General features: G+C 36.4%; 1 protein-coding gene across 3 annotated transcripts in view; it reads right to left on the bottom strand.

Annotated features, from left to right (window-relative positions):
• Positions 1-20,380, bottom strand: part of Pgant5 (polypeptide N-acetylgalactosaminyltransferase 5) — a 170,599-nt gene that overhangs the window by 134,696 nt on the left and 15,523 nt on the right. The window contains exons 8-14 of one of the 3 annotated variants that reach the window (XR_016316963.1): positions 19,781-19,958; positions 18,630-18,810; positions 12,151-12,290; positions 8,774-8,872; positions 7,954-8,088; positions 6,957-7,131; positions 2,423-4,667 (exon numbers count right to left, since the gene is read on the bottom strand). Coding sequence is in view for 2 of the 3 variants with exons in the window: in XM_089706050.1 (XP_089562176.1) it covers positions 6,964-7,131; positions 7,954-8,088; positions 8,774-8,872; positions 12,151-12,290; positions 13,410-13,590; positions 19,781-19,958 (901 nt within the window). In the remaining variant the exon portion in view is untranslated. Of the gene's footprint in view, positions 1-2,141; positions 4,668-6,956; positions 7,132-7,953; positions 8,089-8,773; positions 8,873-12,150; positions 12,291-13,409; positions 13,591-18,629; positions 18,811-19,780; positions 19,959-20,380 lie in introns of those variants that run through there. The other 2 variants (XM_089706050.1, XM_089706048.1) reach the window with 2 other exon arrangements.

The following is a 20,380-nucleotide window of genomic DNA, read 5'->3' on the forward strand; positions in this document are numbered from 1 at the left end:
CTAAGTTTATTAGTAGGTATTAGATAACATATGTAGTTTCAATTTACTTTAAAAATTAAGGATGATAATCAGAAAATAAATTCACAATTCACAATTTCACAAGTTAGCTTAATATTAATCGATAAATTAAGGCATCCTCTCATTTCCACAACATAAGCGTTTGCATTAGAGCCACATTACGACTTTCGCGATGTAGATATTTTACTGTGACCACAACGCATTGTGAAATTTTTTTCTCTCAATGAGCATTTTCGTCTATGAGCATAACTTATAGAATATTATTTCATTTCATTTTATAAATACATAATAACGCTTAGTTACACACAAGAGTAGGAGATAGACACTGTTATGACACAAGGAACAGAAATAAAAAAATTGAAATGCCATTTTTCCGGCTAGCTAAAGTTAAAAATTTATATAAGGGTCAACAGAATTACATAATTTAAGAGACCTTTAGTAGATTTAGTAGAACTTATTAGATTTTATTAAAAAATGTACTAGTTCAGAGAGCCCATTATAATAGTATTAGTGACATATCACACTAGCGGATTGCGAGCGGTTTCAAAGCGGAGCGGGTGCGCAACGAATACGTTGCGGTTGCGCAGCGAATTCGTTGCGGACGCGTGGCAGATGGGCAACGTTTACGTCGCAGTCATGTACACTCATTAACAAAATGGAATCCGTGCTGGTTGTTACTTATAACTTGTGATAGTATAATAATTATGAGATCATTATTTTTTACGAGTTTCATAACATGTTAATGTTTAGGGTATTGTTTTATCTATTAAATCTTGGTCGAAATGCAATCAGATAACTTAATTGCTCATTAAGAAAGTTCATTAGTGAAATAAATGTTAAAGCTCCTTAACTAAAACAGGGCTATCTTATTATTAGATAAATAGCAGTGAATAGAAAATTTTATCAAGCAACCAGCAACTCACTATCACTTTGCTCATAATTAGGTTCACAAAATCTCTTTATAACATACGTTGCTATGGGAGAGATTATACTGGTCAGTCGTTACATACTTTTGGAATGTATGGTACATTCTAAAAGTCCTAGTAATTCAATTTTATAGCACCTTTTTTTAACAACTCCAGTTGTTATTACATCTTTAGTTAACTGTTAAGTAAGTGCATTTCCACAGTACGGTTAAAAAATTGAGTGCTACAGAAACGATGGAAATATTGAATGGAAGTTAGGCAAGGCGGAAGGGCTGGCTTTTGTGCGAGAGTATACAAAATGACGCGTCCGCAACGAATTCGCTGCGCAACCGCGGCGTGTTCGTTGCGCGCCCGCAACGTATTCGTTGCGCACCCGCTCCGCTTTGAAACCGCTCGCAATCCGCTAGTGTGATATGGCACTTAAGGTATATATGGAAGATGAAAATGTCGCGTAAAAACCAAAGGACAGTTTTTTGGCATCTTCTTTTTTTATTTCTATTGTGTACATAATCTACCTTAATTTTCTTTTTTTTTTCCAATACATTGGCTGCTCGGGTTGCTTGGAAGAAATTGCTTGAAGCAATAAAGCCGCCCTTTGCATCTAATGTCCTGTCTGTGTGTGTGAAATTTGTATTTGTGTTGTATGCAATAAAGATTATAAATAAATAAATAAATAAATAAATATAAAAAAGAATCGCAAAATGTGTTGGTAAGCGCATAACTCGAGAACGGCTGAAACGATTTCGATAATTCTTTTTTTATTATATTCCTTGAAGTACGAGGATGGTTCTTATGTAGAGAAAACGTAAACATGTACCACGGGCGAAGCCGGGGCGGACCGCTAGTATTATGATAATTATGATGTTACATATTTTGTAAAATTAAATTGTAAGACTGACATAATTTAAAAGAGCAACTATGGAGTTTCTTGCCGGTTTTATTCCATAGATACTGCTTTCCGAATCGGTGGTTAATGTTAAAAATATGTAATGACGATTCAAAAGTGCTTCTAGAAGAAGTCTAATTGAATAAATAAATGTTTGAGTTTCAGTTTGAAACGAATCTATTTTGGGAAAAGCACCCTGAATGTGTGTTCTCGAGAGGATATCACTCGGAAAATCTGGTTATAATGATTTATATGTATTATTAATTAAATGATTAGGTAATGTTTAGGTAAAGGAAAATAAAAGAAAAAAGTTCAGTCAAAATATTTTTATTCATTTACCGATTCTGACTATTGGAATGGTGACGCGTTACAGAATAAATTATAAAAAATGAATTTGGCACGTAAAAATATTTACAAATCAAAATATCTTCGAGATTCTGTTTTTAATAAATAAATGCTTTTTCGATGCAATCATCGATTGGACGTATATTGACGTAACAAATTATTTACAATAATTACATAAATAACTGCTTAAAGGTGATTGTAACTTGTAAGAATATGGATTTTGAATATATTTCTATTTTTCTAAAACTTTTATCTATTAACTATTAGGAAAAATAATTAGCTTTAAATGTATCATTGTGATGTGACAATCAAATTTTTAAATAAAATAAAATAAAATTTCTATAACAAATAAAATATGCCAAATTTCACAATAAAATCGTAAACAATAAATCACTAACTCGAATGAATCTCATACGTAAATAAAATTCGTTATTATCGTCAATTTTAACATTTATATAGATACCCTCAGTATCATTGTAATCTCGTTTCTACTGGCGACACCAAAGTTTCTATTTTAGTTTTCACAACAATAATGTTATTTATGAAAATAACGCTATTATTTTTAAAGAGAAGTTAAGACGTAGAAACTTTCGCACCGCCGTATCATTTGACCTATATATAACACCGTATCGAGGGCCGTCATATATAATTATAAAATATATTTATTCCTAGTATAGAACTATAATATAGGCAATTCCATCCAGCCCTTTTACTCTACTCGATATGCACTAAAATTATTCTCATTCGTTCTTACATAATATAAAGAGTTGTAAATTCAACATTTGTAATAGTACAAGATATTTGAGACATATAAATTAAGGCAACAGTTACAATTATAATATTTTTGTCAAACTTGCAATATGATTTAAAAAAAAAACACTTAATTTTATTATTATATTGGTCACAAAAAAATATGCCTTCAAGGAATATCACATAAGTATGAAACTCAATTATGTTTATAAATTTTTAAGTGAAATGCGGATCAATTCCATTTATAATTCTAAGAAGGCATTCATAAAATGTCAACCGTTATACAATTATTTAGAACACGCAAACTCGCATCTATATATTATCGAATACACGCATTTCATTTGTATGGATAATCGATTACGCATAAATAAATGCATGTAATCGATACATAACAATAATCGATGCGTGATTCCGATAAAATCCCATCTCAGCGAATAATATAATATGTATTTTATTATTATATTTTTTTGCAAGTTTAACAATAATATTTACATTATAAATCACATAATATCAAAATCTATAGAATATGAATAATGAATCAAGCTTGCAATGTCGCAACAAAATTAAAATTATGATATAACAACCACACGATATAACATTCATCTATTTATATAAAAAGAATTTATAGTTAAATAGACATAATATAAGTAGGAATTACGAAATCCGTTTCACTGGCAGTTTATATTGAAAAGGACTTAAACAATAAGCATAAGAAAAAAATGTGTGCGTGTACTAGTGTACACACGTAAGTGAAACTTCTTTATGACCTTATTTAAAAAAAAATACTATATGCAACTTTACAGAAATACGTCGAATCACGCGTGGTAGGGATAAGAAAAAGATCGCGCTTAACGGAAAAATGTCACGCGTAAAGACAAATGTTACACAAAATTTTTTCCAACCACGATATAGAAGTTTCACTTAATTAAAAATAGTAACTTAATCGAGAAAGATAGAATGACTATTATAAAAACATAAGAGCGTATATAGAGCTAGAAACGTAATCTCTCAAGCGATGAATATGAAAATTATTGCCCTAGCTTCACTATAATATAAAAACGGAAATTATGCAGACAACGGTCGTGCTAAATGTTATGAAAAAAGTTCACTAACAGTAACTACACGTAAAAATCTAGTAGACAAGGTTCCTATATAAAACTATATCGATTTCATTTATAATGTCGGAAGTCTAATGAACACCTGTAAAGTGCACTATTGTTTTATAATCTCATAAAATAACTTCACTAGTAATGGAAGAGTATATCCACAAAATAAAAGAGGGAAGCGTCGAGTCTAAACAATTATGGATTCAAATACATACAATAAATTCGTGATAGAAATTTCTCGTAACACCCGTTATGACTTAACGTCACATTCAATCTCATACAACATTTACTATCGCATACTAGTAAAAATCAGTACAAATAAGTATTAACGTTAATCACTTCGAAATAAGGGTGAGCGCACAATGCGGTGTGTGCGGTGACCCTTACGTAATGGTCATCAACTTACACGATAAATTCCTAATTAAATCTCGAATAGCAAAACCAAAGTCACTAAACGTTCATTTCTAAGTTTGAGCAACGTTAGGGAATACAGCATAATATTCATGTATTGTCAACAATTCACAGGGCATGTCGATACGTCACGTAGATACAAAACTATAGGTATAGGAATAAATGATCAAATCTAATAATTATATAACGATAGGGGAAGACTGTTGTGGTCTATCGTTGTCAAATCTGAAAAGAGAAAGGAAATTATTAGTTTTTTTTTTTACCTTATTTTATGAACACTCAGGAACAAAAGGCGACCGTAGTAATATTTTGAAAGTGTCAAGATTCATAACATTTAGCCTTACTTCGAAAAAACGAGATAAAGAGTCAAGGTAAACTGTCAAGGGTGCAAAACATTTCTTTTGGGAGATATTTGATTGATTGCCAGCAAGAAAAAGTAACTGTGACCGATTGATTAATTATTATAGAGGAAGCCGTATTGAAAATAAAAATATTTTTCAACTCAAAAAAAAAATTGGTTGTTTGTAAAGTAGGTTTACGATCGAGATGTTTACGTGATAACATAATACAGTGGCAGCGCTCGAGATGAGACGGGAGATCGGTCCGTCTCTCTCTCGTTATACCTGCGATCGCGCTCGTGAGGTTTTGGTGTGACACAAGTTTCTGAACATGTCACCAGACTCAAACGATTTTAAAAACGTTATCACGTTAAAAACCTCCAGCAGTTCACAGTGGTTCCAGTGTAGACGGAGCTTTTTGTTAATTTTTTAGCGGTTATTTTCTAAACGGACACAATGGACAAACTGTGACAAACGGACACAGATGCACACTAATTTGATAATTAGGGTGCATCTGTTGAAACTTTAGGAAAGCGAAAGACGTCGTCACAGCACGGGAAGCGTGTCGACTGTCGCAACAATTTTTACGCTTACCCCATTTCTTACCAAATCCATCGCGCTCTGCGTTTGTATATCGCTAGCAGCTATTTTAAAGTGACGCTTACTATATGACTGCGCCGTATACTGTGCAACTATGCCCTGCCACTTGAAGTCGAGCTGCACTCACCACTGTGCTGTGCTGTGCACTCACCACTGTGCTGTGCTGTGCACTCACCACTGTGCTGTGCTGTGCACTCACCACTGTGCTGTGCTGTGCACTCACCGCGCGACTAGCTGGCGGGCGCGGGCTGGCGGCGCGCCTGCCACTTGAAGTCGAGCTGCATGAGCCACTGTGCTGTGCTGTGCACTCACCACTGTGCTGTGCTGTGCACTCACCACTGTGCTGTGCTGTGCACTCACCGCGCGACTAGCTGGCGGGCGCGGGCTGGCGGCGCGCCTGCCACTTGAAGTCGAGCTGCATGAGCCACTGTGCTGTGCTGTGCACTCACCACTGTGCTGTGCTGTGCACTCACCACTGTGCTGTGCTGTGCACTCACCACTGTGCTGTGCTGTGCACTCACCACTGTGCTGTGCTGTGCACTCACCGCGCGACTAGCTGGCGGGCGCGGGCTGGCGGCGCGCCTGCCACTTGAAGTCGAGCTGCATGAGCCACTGTGCTGTGCTGTGCACTCACCACTGTGCTGTGCTGTGCACTCACCACTGTGCTGTGCTGTGCACTCACCACTGTGCTGTGCTGTGCACTCACCGCGCGACTAGCTGGCGGGCGCGGGCTGGCGGCGCGCCTGCCACTTGAAGTCGAGCTGCATGAGCCACTGTGCTGTGCTGTGCACTCACCACTGTGCTGTGCTGTGCACTCACCACTGTGCTGTGCTGTGCACTCACCACTGTGCTGTGCTGTGCACTCACCGCGCGACTAGCTGGCGGGCGCGGGCTGGCGGCGCGCCTGCCACTTGAAGTCGAGCTGCATGAGCCACTGTGCTGTGCTGTGCACTCACCACTGTGCTGTGCTGTGCACTCACCACTGTGCTGTGCTGTGCACTCACCGCGCGACTAGCTGGCGGGCGCGGGCTGGCGGCGCGCCTGCCACTTGAAGTCGAGCTGCATGAGCCACTGTGCTGTGCTGTGCACTCACCACTGTGCTGTGCTGTGCACTCACCACTGTGCTGTGCTGTGCACTCACCGCGCGACTAGCTGGCGGGCGCGGGCTGGCGGCGCGCCTGCCACTTGAAGTCGAGCTGCATGAGCCACTGTGCTGTGCTGTGCACTCACCACTGTGCTGTGCTGTGCACTCACCACTGTGCTGTGCTGTGCACTCACCACTGTGCTGTGCTGTGCACTCACCGCGCGACTAGCTGGCGGGCGCGGGCTGGCGGCGCGCCTGCCACTTGAAGTCGAGCTGCATGAGCCACTGTGCTGTGCTGTGCACTCACCACTGTGCTGTGCTGTGCACTCACCACTGTGCTGTGCTGTGCACTCACCGCGCGACTAGCTGGCGGGCGCGGGCTGGCGGCGCGCCTGCCACTTGAAGTCGAGCTGCATGAGCCACTGTGCTGTGCTGTGCACTCACCACTGTGCTGTGCTGTGCACTCACCACTGTGCTGTGCTGTGCACTCACCGCGCGACTAGCTGGCGGGCGCGGGCTGGCGGCGCGCCTGCCACTTGAAGTCGAGCTGCATGAGCCACTGCTGCCCGCGGGACCGGTTGCACGCACGTAGCACCGGCTTCCACACGTCCGACGACTCCGGCTTGTCCAAGCACATGCCGGAGTTCGTGTGCTTTATTGTGCGCGTCTGTTGAAAAAAATTTTTTTAAATATTACATAAACACTGCTGCATGTGATTGGAAAAGTTCTTGTTCTGTATTTTAAAATGTAAAAGTAAAGAAAAAGCTTATATTCTTCTATAATGAGATTTAGGGTGCACTCACACACATCAGTCACCGTCACGGCACGTCACCGGACAGGATTTAAAAAAAATATGTATCAATAGTTCTAGTATGACTCTGTTCCCACACGACAGTCGCCGGCACGAAATCTATCAGTGACGTCCCCGGTCAGGCACGTCAAATAATCTTTCCATACATGTATCATACTTTTATCCCCACTCACCCGGTGCCGTCACGTCTCAGTTCAGTCAGCGTCGTGCTACCGTCAATTGCTACATGTTCTCTAGCGTGACACACGTCTAATCACTCACTAACCTGATGTATGTGTTCAATGATTCAGTCAAACCGGCGACGTGACTGACGGACAACATGACGGTGACTGGTGTTTGTGGATACGTACACAAACCGTCACCGATCAGTCATCGGTGACTTGACGGTGACTGATGTGTGTGAGTGCACCCTTATGCCGCGCGATACGCAGCGCCCGTCATTTCTAGAGCTGCCGCGCCCCTCCCCCGCCCCACACCGATCGAAACGGTGCATAATACTTTGACACACAAACTTGGGAGTAAAATTCTAATTAGTATGGCAAATTTTCTTTTAAATTTACAAATAAAATAAGGCCGGAAATTGTACTACATATTTTGTAACATAAAAAGTACAAAAGTTACTTTAAAATTAACAATGTCTGTAATAGTATCAGATATAACAATTATTTTATAACAAACCTTAGTATCATACGTCCATTCTTGGTTTCCACGCATTCCATGGCATCGAATCAATTTAATTGGACCACGCGGGTGCGCTGCGTCCAAGCAATTGTCGTCCGACATTATCTGCTTGCGTTTCGTGTATGCAAATACCTGTGAACACGAAAAAAAATTGAATTAATTGTGTTCCTATAAATGGATCCGGCTCGAAGGACCAATGAAGGACCATGAATATAATCCATACTAATATTATAAATGCGAAAGTAACTCTGTCTGTCTGTCTGTCTGTTACTCAATCACGCATTAACTACTGAACCAATTTGCATGAAATTTGGTATAGAGATATTTTGATACCCGAGAAAGGACATAGGCTACTTTTTACCCCGGGACATAGGATAGGTTTTATCCCGGAAATCCCACGGGAACGGGAACTATGCGGGTTTTTCTTTGACTGCGCGGGCGAAGCCGAGGGCGGTAAGCTAGTGCACAATAAATTGCATATGAATAAAAAGTTCAGCTGGATGGATAAATAGACAAATTTATTGTAACGCAGGAAAATGTATATAGTGAATAAATATTTATTATTGTGGATCAATTTACAAATCCAGTTCGAAGGACCAAAAAAACGTATAAACTCTAATCTATAGATATAATATTATTAATTATTGTGGGTCCTGGGTCCATGTACAAATCCAGTTCGAAGGACCAAAAAACAAAACGTTACTCTAATCTATACATGTCTGAGCTACTGTATAAACCATAACACATAAATTTTACTGAATTAAATGTATAGATATAGCTTGGATATCGAAAAATAAAATATAAAATATTATCTCACCTGATTCCCACCCATTCCATGGCAGTATCCCATACCCAAAGGTTGTCCAGCCTTCCCTCCCAATGTATCCAAACAGTTTGACGTCTCAGCATTACGAATCTGCAAAGTACCAATATAATTTTATTTATAACGAGTCAATTTAACGCAAATTTCTGTGAAGTAAGTTTTTATTGTTTTGTTAACACGTTATAACGATAGCGGTAATTGAATCGATATTGATTTTATTATCCTCAATGTAAAATTTACGTAGTAACGATTACGATACTACTGGGCTTTATTACAAATCTTATTGTGAAAACAATAATTCAATGAAAATATTTCCAAAGTACAAAAACGTTTCATACAATATTACTTTTTAAATCTACTAAGTAACAATATATGACACCACGATAAATTAGGAGAGTAACAACATTTAATGTAAATATAACTTTAATTTATAATATTGTTAGACGTAACTTGATTTAATAATTTTTTGGATGAACAGTTGTCACTATTTCCTGTCAAAACATGCTTAGCTGTCGAATACTATAAAATGCCGCTTTCCTTTGAATCGTTGCGCATTCGTACGAATCGTGCCTCGAGTCGTGCCGGGCTCGGACGTTGTTTATACGACGTTCGAGCCCAACTACCCTCATTTTACTAATAGTCGTTGACTTGCTGCGATTTGTTATCAACTACCTACATCAATTAGGTAGCTGTGTAGAATCGCAGTACATTCTTATTACATTCAAACTAATATATAACCCGGCCTCGCGTGTAATTTCTTATATTATAATATTATTTACTTTTCTTATGTGATTTTATGACTGCTCCAGATTTTATATGTTTTACTTAATTATGTATACTGTGCATTTTAAAGACTACGTTGGTAGATTCTTAGACCTTAAAATATACTCTTAATGTATGTTAGAGAGGTCACATTATATCATACGATTTTTTTATAATAAGTCACAGAGAATATCTGTATGAGTGAAAATAAGTATACTAAGCTCAAAGGAGGTTATAGTTCTGCATATGCTGAGTACGTAAAAAATACTTATAAAATTCCAGACGCTTTTTTTTTCAAATAGATGAATTCTTAAAACTATGTTGTACACCCATAACAAGCAACCCGCCCAAATTGCCACTAGCACGTGAGCTATCGTTTAAGATTATGTTTTCATAGACCAAATTCTCACATTAGAGAAGCGGTATATGCCGGTTGCGCGAAGCTAGAGGAGATAACATGGATTTTCAGGAAAAAATTTAGCAAAAAATTTTTGACGTAATTTAGTTGTTTAGTCATTTTTTACGTGATCAGTGTATGCGAAACTACAAGTCCCTTCGAGCTTAGTATACCAATAGTGGGACAGCCTGTATAGGTAAAAAAGTCCCTGATTCCGGATATGACAGAGATAAACATTAAATTTAGATAACTTGATTCCAACAAACCCATTGACGTGCAACAAAAAACACATTATTTTTACATAACTCTTTACCTGGAAAGGATATCTAAATGCTGTAATATAATATTAAGTGTCTTAGTCGTGATTTGTCATTATCTACGTTAAATGTGTGTTGATAATGTTTTCATATCTAATCTTAATTATCGAACACTGATTGATACAACTATTACTAATGTACCGCTCGCAATCTTATCTCCGATCAGGTTATTTGTGCGTTAGCAAAAAAAGTCATTTAATATATACTTAATATTATAAAGCTGATGTATGTTTGTTTGTTTGTTTGAACGCGCTAGTCTCGGGAACTACAGATCCGATTTGAAAAATTCTTTCGGTGTTAGATAGCCCATTCATCGAGGAAGGCTATAGGCTATATATCATCACGCTGAGCCACGCGGGTGAAACCACGGAGCCTAGCTAGTAATTAATATTTTTTATCCTAACAGAGTATCATAGCTTGATATAATATTAATAGTAAGTAAATCATAATAAGTGCGGTCAGAGTACTGATGGGTGACCATGTGGTACTTCAATCTAGCGCCTCCATGCTTCGAAGGTCACGCAATATCTCGTATAACAGAAATCATTATACTATTTCGAAAGTTATGGGGTCTTAAAAAATTCCCCAATTATTATACCTATTTTATGAATAAACCACCCTTTATCATATCTAAAATAATTGGATCAAAATTTACGCATTTTTTTCTCGGTTTTAATATTAAAAGAAAATAAAATGCCCAATTATTCTAAACGTAAAAATCTGCACGTTATTAACACTGGCATCATCAATTATTATACATAAAATAAAGCTAACCTAATACCCGTAAAATTGAACGCTTTGCAAAACGTTTCAATTGTCTCAGAAGCACATCACTATTTCGCAATTGAATAGACGCTGTATTTTTAAATGCAAATCGGCGCATACCCATACCACCGAAACGAACCATTGTCTACTTCACCTTGAGATGTGTGTCACAACTTACTATATGAATTTCGAATTTAACTCAACACAAATATGATTTGTCTCTCAAAGTAATCAAGATTAAAGACAGTAATGTATTTGTAATTCAAATGATAGTGATAACCTTTGATCTTAGTGCGAAAACAAGCACAAAAAATCACGAAAATAGAGGTCAGGGTTCATGTGAAAGTTGATCTATTGTTAACAAAAGCTCGTATCGGATTGGATGGATTTCAAATTTAGCAAAGCGCTTAGATTGAGGCGCTTCTAATAATTGATGGAGCCAGCTATTGTCTTACACATAATACCCGCATATGCTCTTAGTTTTTGTTTTACTATGCACTTGTTCTTAACCTAGAAATTGTTGTATAACAACGTTGTTCAAAACAATTTGAAATCATTTAATCCTAGGCTTTGTTTTTATCAATTGTATGTTTTTTGAGACGCTGCTAAGACTTATATGTGTTGCATTACTACCTTTTTCTATACATACTGTAAATCAAGTCTATTCACACGTACGACAGAAAAATATGACAATAGTATTTGGACATAAAATTATTGGGCATTCGTCACTATAATTAGCACTTTCTGAATATTGGGCACAATTTGAAGTGCTCTACAGTGAAGTACCGACGTAGGTGTAACTTTCTCACAAAGGACGCACGACTTTTATGGGATATTGTAAAAGCATTTTAGTGGTTCCATTTTGGAGAAAGTAAGAAGATACGATAGTCATCAATCGAAAGACCGTAGCATATATTGTTGCCCATGAATCGAAAGCCGCGTCCTACAATACTAACTGATAAACCTATCCGCTACAATGTTTCATTATTCTTTCCCTATTAAAATAATCATGACCTAATTACGAGCAAGTCAAGTGCCTAGTCAAGTGGTATCAAATTAGTTGCAAAATTTTCAAGGTTAAAAAAATCGTACTTATTCCTATAACTGTAAATTTTTTGTTTCGTACTCACCTCTCCCAAATAGTAATAGTCTAGTGGCATTTGACTCTCCGGGTATATATTTTCCAAGTACCACCTGAAGCTCTTGCACTTAAGACGATCTCTTAGTGCCTTACGTTCCGTGACGTCACCAACTGGCACGTTCAATGCACCTAAATAATAAATTTATTAGAAACCAGTTTAAGAGACACATAGAAAATCTAATATGGTATACGTAACTAGAAGAACAATTATTCTTGGAAATTATTTTTTTTTTAATTATCAGGAAAAAATTAAAAGAAACGATGGCAACTGTTATTCTAGTCACGCAGAAAGAAACATAAAAAGCGTTTCGAAAATAATTTGAAGTTATAGGTTATATTAGTAAACAAAATGAACGAAATCCATGCATGCAATTAGTTTATAATTATTAATAAATCATGAAGCATATACGTTACAGATAATAATAAAACACAAAATACTTTAAGATAGATAAATGCATAATGTAATACCCAACACCATTTATGATGTACATTCTTAATCGTTGTTTTTAATCAAATAAATTATTTAAAATGAACTTAAAATTCAAATTCGCTTCCAAAAATTGTTATTTATATCATCTATGGGTAAATAGTCTGTTATCAACAATTAAGAATGCGTGCATTGTTCATGACGCGTGTGGCGAGTTATAAATTGAAATTAATATTAATGAAACTGATATTACTTTACAACATCCTCATATTATGTTACTTATAAACGCGATGCGGGATAACATTACAGAAAACATTTAGAGAAGAAAAATAAGAGATATCTAAAAAATGTAAAAGAGGTAACACCTGGAAAGTGACAAAAATTTCGATGAAATGACGACATAATAATGATTCAAGAAAAATACAAAAAAATATGCAATTTATCGAAAGGAGAATCCAACCAATTTATAAAAGTTAAACTTCAGTGTAGTGAAGATGGAGAACATTCGGACTTCTCGGATAGTAAAGATGTGGTTACTTAGTTAAGAAGTTAAGATTTACTGGAAAACGCGAGCGTGCAAAGTTCTTTAGATTGTGGTGTAGTACAGAGTAGGTTTTCACTTGTTTCCCTTATTGTATTTACGAGCCAATTTGCCAGAATCCAGCAATACTCGATACGACCAATTTTTACCAGTTTGCCAGAATCCAGCAATACTCGGCAAAATATGGTAAGTTACCCTTAAGCACTTTACAGGGTATCAAAACCAGAACACTTCGCTACTAAACCCGCGACACGCGCCACCATACACCACATGAATTAACCTGGGTTAATATTGTAGTAGAAATGTTTCCAGTCGTCAAGCCACACTTCGGCGAGGCGCGCGTTGTTGTGGTTGACAACGCGGCCCGTGCCCCCCGGGAACGAGTAGGGCGTGGTCTTGCGGAACACGTGGCCCACGTGCGAGCACGGCGCGATCTCGAGCGTGCCCCCGCACATCCACACCTATCGGGCCCGGGTTTAGTTCGGCGGTATACGGAACGAGACTTACGACTTTATTTATTTATTTAATTTAATAACAAGTAATTAAATTCAGCCCAAAAACCCCCAATTTTCATTACATACTTCATAATTTAAAAACTAGCACAGATAGCAAGTCGATTAAAAATTTTAGAGCCAGAGCCGAGCCCACCACTATGGTTACACCAAGTAATTCGTTATTTGTTATTACTTTTGAATATGGGAGCCTGTCAACTGGAGTATTTAGGTAGTCTAGATCGAATAATTAATTCAAATGGGACCTCTATTGGGATTTGGGAGCGTTTAGGAATCATTATGTTATAATATAGCATATCGATCGGTAATTCGTAGATACTCAAGATCAAATAATTACTTATTCAAATGTCATCTATTGGGAGCGCTTTGGAACGTCATATACATATATCGATTGATAGCTCGCTAGAATCTTATTCACTTTTATTTATTCAAGTAGACTTCTTTAAGAAGCGGATTGTATTGTTTGAACAATTCTTGAAAGTTCTTGAGAACAAAGAATCACATAATCAACTAGACTAATCGGAGAGCTTTTGAATGATGCTCTATATACCAATTAGGTTTCACTGTACATTTATTATAAGTTATGATTTATGTAAATGTTATGTTATGGGCATAAGTCACTGGTTCAGAAAATTGTTCCTTTAGAGAAGTGTTAAGAAATTCTACATGCTATTTTAAACCGTATCCATACTAATATTATAAATGCGAAAGTAACTCTGTCTGTCTGTTACTCAATCACGCCTTAACTACTGAACCAATTTGCATGAAATTTGGTATAGAGATATTTTGAAACCCGAGAAAGGACATAGGATAGGTTTCATCCCGGAAATCCTACGGGAACGGGTTTGTTATTGAAAACGCCGGCGAAGCCGCGGGCGGAAAGCTAGTTAACTATAAAAAAATAATCAGACACAAAACATTCAGCTCCCATTAGATGACACATTTAGATTTTTTCTTATCGAGAATACATAATCGGGTATTGTTTTAACATACATGAGGGTATTTTGAAAAACAATTCCATTACAATATACTTACTAAAAATATTTTTTTTCACTTTTTAGCATATTCGTTCACTGTTTTAAGTAAAGATAATCATGAAGTAAGCCCTATCCTAGTTAGATCTCCTTAACGATAAATGTAATATAGGTCATGTTCCCTATTCTATAGCCCAGCTATCACTACTTCATCTAAGATTTCAATCTGGCAAAATCAGGGCAATTGTCCTTGCTGTATGGTTCTGCAGTTTTTGTTAAAGCTAATCGTGAACAAATATAAATCTATGCCCCTTACTATAGACTTATTTGTTCGAGTTGGCAAAATATTCTCTTCAACGGAGAACAATATCTATTTAAGGAAAAAATCAAGAATTGCTTTAAATATATATTTTTACAATATTACTTGAACTCCTTATCATTGAGTATTACGTAAACAAAATAATAACATTTGACCTTTGTAATATCCAAGTGATTCATCTCCTCTGAATACATTTTTTTTTTTGTTTTATTTATACCTACTAATATTATAAATGCGAAAGTAACTCTGTCTGTCTGTCTGTCGCTTACGCTTTCTCGCTTAAACCTCTCAACAGATTTTGATGAAATTTTGCACAGACAATCTTTAGACCCTGAGAAAGAACATAGGCTACACTTTATCAAAACACCACGCGGGCGAAGCGTTATCTGATAAAATGTCAATTTAATTAAACTTACGCCTTCATCAAATCATATTGTACAAGTTTTACTGATAATTCAGTAAATTCAATTAAAATATTTTCATTAAACTGCCGAAGTTGCCCTGACCTTTAACATTCCTAAGATACTTTCTAGAATCGCGTTCAACAAAAGGGCAGAATACACGCTACCAGAAATATAACGAATATTCTATTCTTTAAAAAATTCTCATATACATATAATGACTAATTTACAAAAAACAATAATTCTTACAATTCTGAAATTCCCATTTTCCTAATAAAACTATCAATTCCAAACATTAGTGATTAATTAGTGATACGGAAAATTTTATCGGCACGTAATTACTTTGTAGTTGGCCTAATTAATTTCTAACGACCATAGAGATTCGTCGAACGCGATTATACAAATAGTAAATACACAAGGTGTAATTGCTTTTTAATCAGGTATGATAAACCGCCAAATGTTTGAATAGTTCCGATAATGTTAGTGTTAGTTGTTCTCGTTCCGTATACCGCTGTCGGTCTATATGTTATATAAACAATTTTCACGGCTCACATAATGCTACAATACGCATACAATAACAAACAGTACGAAACAAATGCATACGTGGGACAATGAGGTTTGCGAGAGTTTAATCTTAATAAATCCTTATTATGTGCTAATTTATAGAATAGACACAAAATGAAATTATTGATTTGAGGATCGAAAACAGCATTTTTGCAATATATTTATTAAGAAGTGAGCCTTCTAAAACTTTTAAAATACTCCGTAGCATATTATCCCGTTAGAGTTATCAACCTTTTAGAGTAAACATCCTTTAATTGTCGTACACTCGTGAAAATTGTTACCATATAAACTCCTTAAAAAATTATTTTAAGGAGCTTATTATAAAAAATAAATACATAATTTTTGTTAATACATAATGAGCACTGTATGATGAAAATCCATTATTCATTAGCAAACACACGTTACATTATAATATAATAAATTATTGATATGACCATTTACACGCTTGTTGATTCAGATGTGTTTTATAAAGAAATAAAATCAACGAATAAATAAAATCGCGGAACTATAAAAGAGACGGCTAACATTAATAAAATTCCATGACATTCATTTTTTTTTTTTTGATAAATAAATAATCATATCAGGTTAGATATTTCTGTAGTTAGTACATAATGATACATATAAAACCTTTACATTATATAAATAAAGTTATTCTATTAAGCCATGATACGGAGAGCATTGCGTTTTAATATTTATAAAAGCTATAGGTTAAGGCCATCATTAATTTACGATACAGGCCAATTCAAAGTCTTGTAAAGGTGGGTCCACACTTGATAATTTTCGCGTATCACATCTCCGTCGTGTAGCATCGACGCGTCATGTTTTCTAGTGTGGACACAAAACGATCGCCATCATAATACATTTCGTATGTCGTAAATAATAAAATAAACATAATACATATATTGTATAATGTATTGTCGTAAGATACGGCGTGGTCAAAATAGGCGTCCACACTTAGGATACGCATGCTCGATACAATACACCTGATACGGACACGATTACTTGATACAATGTGGACCCACCTTAAAAGAATTTCTAAAACTTTGTTAGCTCAACTGGTAGATGAATAATAATATAATTGGTAATATGAAAATTATATTTACGTTGCTTTGTTGATTTATTTAAACAATTGCGTCTTATTACTATAGATTCAATACAAATTCAATTGTTCGAATGGAAAATTACTTTTATTTATTTTTTTACTTTGAAAACATAGTTAGGTAACCAATTATGTACATTGTACATATTCGACAGATTTAAAAGCATCAATGATTCATATTTGCATATCAACTTTCTATTCTCGATAGCTATTTTAATGAGTCTGCATCAATACATGACTACACATCAAAAATAATGTACGTCTAATGACCTCATAGTTATTTAAATACGGCAAATGCTCTCCGCAAAGGATTGCTGTGGATTTCATATCATAACATTTTCACTGAAAAAATTTCGGAACCTCATTGCTTCTGCATTAAGAAGAAGCAAATAAAACATAACCCAAATAAGGAACAAAAGGACACAGCATACAGTACATAACAAGAACGCTACGGAAATAAAATATCTAAAAATGAATAAGTACGTAGAACTGAGGAAATGTTTGAATACGTAAATAGTAAAAAGCGAAACAAGCATGCCAAATAACGGAATACAGACGAGAGAGAAAAACATGTAATTAAAAAGCGAGTATGAAATGCAGTTGCAATGATAATCAAATGTTATTAAAGCTTAATCCGATGTTAATAAACGAACACAAATTAATGTTACATTGTTAATTATCCCAAGCCACAACAATACTTTTATATGCCGCTCGACGCTTTGCCAAAGATAATATTGTGTTTAATGCGCCGCGCTAATCCTCAATACGAGTTGATCAATCACAATTTTCAGGATTATCACTTTTAAATATTGCTGGAATTATAGAAACCGACTCGCCTAATCGCGATTCGGTAATCACAGCAAAGGATTATCTACGTATTTACGATAACATTATGATTAATTCACAGATAGGTAATTGAAATAATCTAATAATGCAAAGCGGACAAATTGAATCAGTGCTATCAGTATGACGTTTAAAATAAACAGTATTTATGATAACATTTTTGCATAATAATAATTCTGAAGCAATTATACAGAAGTTTAGCATTTTCTTATTCTTTTTCTGAAGCTCAACGAGCGTTTGAATTCCGTAAAGTTTACTCGGAGAGTTAAAGCAAATCCCGTCGAGCGCCCAATTGACCTCAGTTCAAAGGATTTAATGCGACGTAGTTTTGCTTTCACAAAACGATTAAAGAACTAATACAACATTTTCCAGCAAAAATGTTTGCAGGTCATTTATGTGCCTATCTTTTTATAAATATTATTTTAAATTTTAAAGAAAGACTAATGATATGTTAAAAGGCCGACACAACACCGTTGCTAGTGTTTATGGTTGACCACTTAACATCAGATGGATTGTTCCTATGTTTATGGAACGCAATAATCCACCCTGCCCTACCATCTTCGATCCCTATTATCGTCCTAATCTTCCCTACCCCCAAAAATGTACCGACCTAAACTTCTATAGTACTACCCCGCAGTTTTTTTTATGTCAGAGCAAGCAAAGGGGCAGGTGGGCCACCTAAGTAAGTGGTCACCACCGCCCATAAACACTTTCAACACTAGTGTTGCAGGTGCTTTGCCGGCCTTTTATGGAATGTTTGGCAAAGCGTCTATTGGAACGGTCCGAACCTGGGTTCATGGCGTAATAGAACTCGCCCCACTCGTCCATCCACACCTCGGCGACGCGCGCCGCGTTGTGCAGCACGATGTTCTGCACGCCGCCGGGGAACGAGTACGGCGACTTGTCGCGGAACACGTGCCCCACGTGCGAGCACGGGATTATTTCGAGCCGACCGCCGCACTGCCACACCTTTACCCCCCATACAGTGTCATTACATACGGTTCTGTGGTCTGTGATACTATTGCCCCATACACTGTCACTTATATAGTACCTAAATATGGGGTAAAGTTACAGCTTTACCCGATAGTTTGTCACTTATACAGTACTGGTATGGTTTTACCCCTTGGATTGTCACTTATGTAATGTACTTCCACAGCTTTGCGCCATGGATTGTCACTTATACAGTACTTGTATAGGATTTACCCCGATAGTGTCACTTACAAGGTACTGTTATACCTTTTGTCAGCCACACGGTAGGTACTGTCAAATATTTGCTCCGATATTTATGGATTTACCCCATGGATTATCACTTATATGGTACAGTTATAGCTTTACCCTGTAGATTTTTCTTTTGTGGTTTATATTACCACGTAGTTAGTGTGTATTATCACTAAATAGTATGAAGTGACACTAACTTATATTGTAAAGTACATGGTGACAGAGTAATAGGTACTCTCTATAGAAGATAATGGTAAGATTCATGTTATTTTAAAGGAGATTGTATTTAGGAGTTTGTAAAATGGACGTAAATTGTAAATCAAACTTGGTTTTTAATACCACCCTTGTGGATATGGGTAGTATTCAAAACCATGTTTACATAAAACGAACTAGAAACAAATTAAATATTGTTCTGTTAAAAAACTGTTACTGACCAAATACATCGTGAGTTCTATTCCTTCAAAAAAAAAGTTGTTTGTCTGTAAAGTCGATTTACTGACGATAGTTGAACGTGACAACGTCTGATTGTGCTTCTTTGTCGCTCGTTCCGCGCTCTCGCTTGCACTTCAAGCCTTACATAGAACGCCTCAGAGCGAGGTAACGCCGCATGAGTCATGTTTTTTCGTGCGTGCAGCCGGCTCTATCGAATTATAAGACGTTGTCACGTCAAAAATTCCAGCAACACATCGATCTCCAAAATTAATCAAGTCATATACAATACCCGGAAGCTCATCTCCAGATTCTCCCCGCCCCAGATGTCCATGCCCTCATCGTAGGAGCCGATCTTGTAGAAGTACTCCTTGTCTATCGCAAAGAGCCCGCCGGCCATGGTTGGCGTCCGCAGCGGTGCGGTACGATCGCCCCCACGCCGCGCCATTTCACGCTCCGGCACGCGGTACCTGCAGTCAAGATTGTCGTTAAATATCTTTTTATATATTTTGAAAGGAGTAGAGTACATGTTACGAATTGATTGTTGTTATATCTGATATAATTGTAAACATATTTGTTACTGAATAAATAATTTTTGATTTTGATTTTGATATCTTGTTCTATGTAACAGAAATTATAACATCAGAACTAAGAATATCACAGAGAATGTATATAGAGAGAAATATCTAGTACATATGTATTATGTTTGTAGTTTCAGGTTTTTTTATGAAGCAGTAAAGCGAATCATTATCTTGTTTTTACGAAAACAATTTATCATACTTATCACAGCCATAAAACTAAACATTTTTTATTGGCTCAGAAACCTTCAGAATCCTACAGAATACTAACTGAAAACAAGTATGATTTTATTCAACAAAGCACACAATTCCCG

Source organism: Colias philodice, chromosome 17 (genome assembly GCF_061535455.1).
Source record: "Colias philodice isolate Cphi_HAF_F1 chromosome 17, ilColPhil1 Martin Lab GWU primary, whole genome shotgun sequence".
Classification (NCBI taxonomy): Eukaryota; Metazoa; Arthropoda; class Insecta; order Lepidoptera; family Pieridae; genus Colias; species Colias philodice.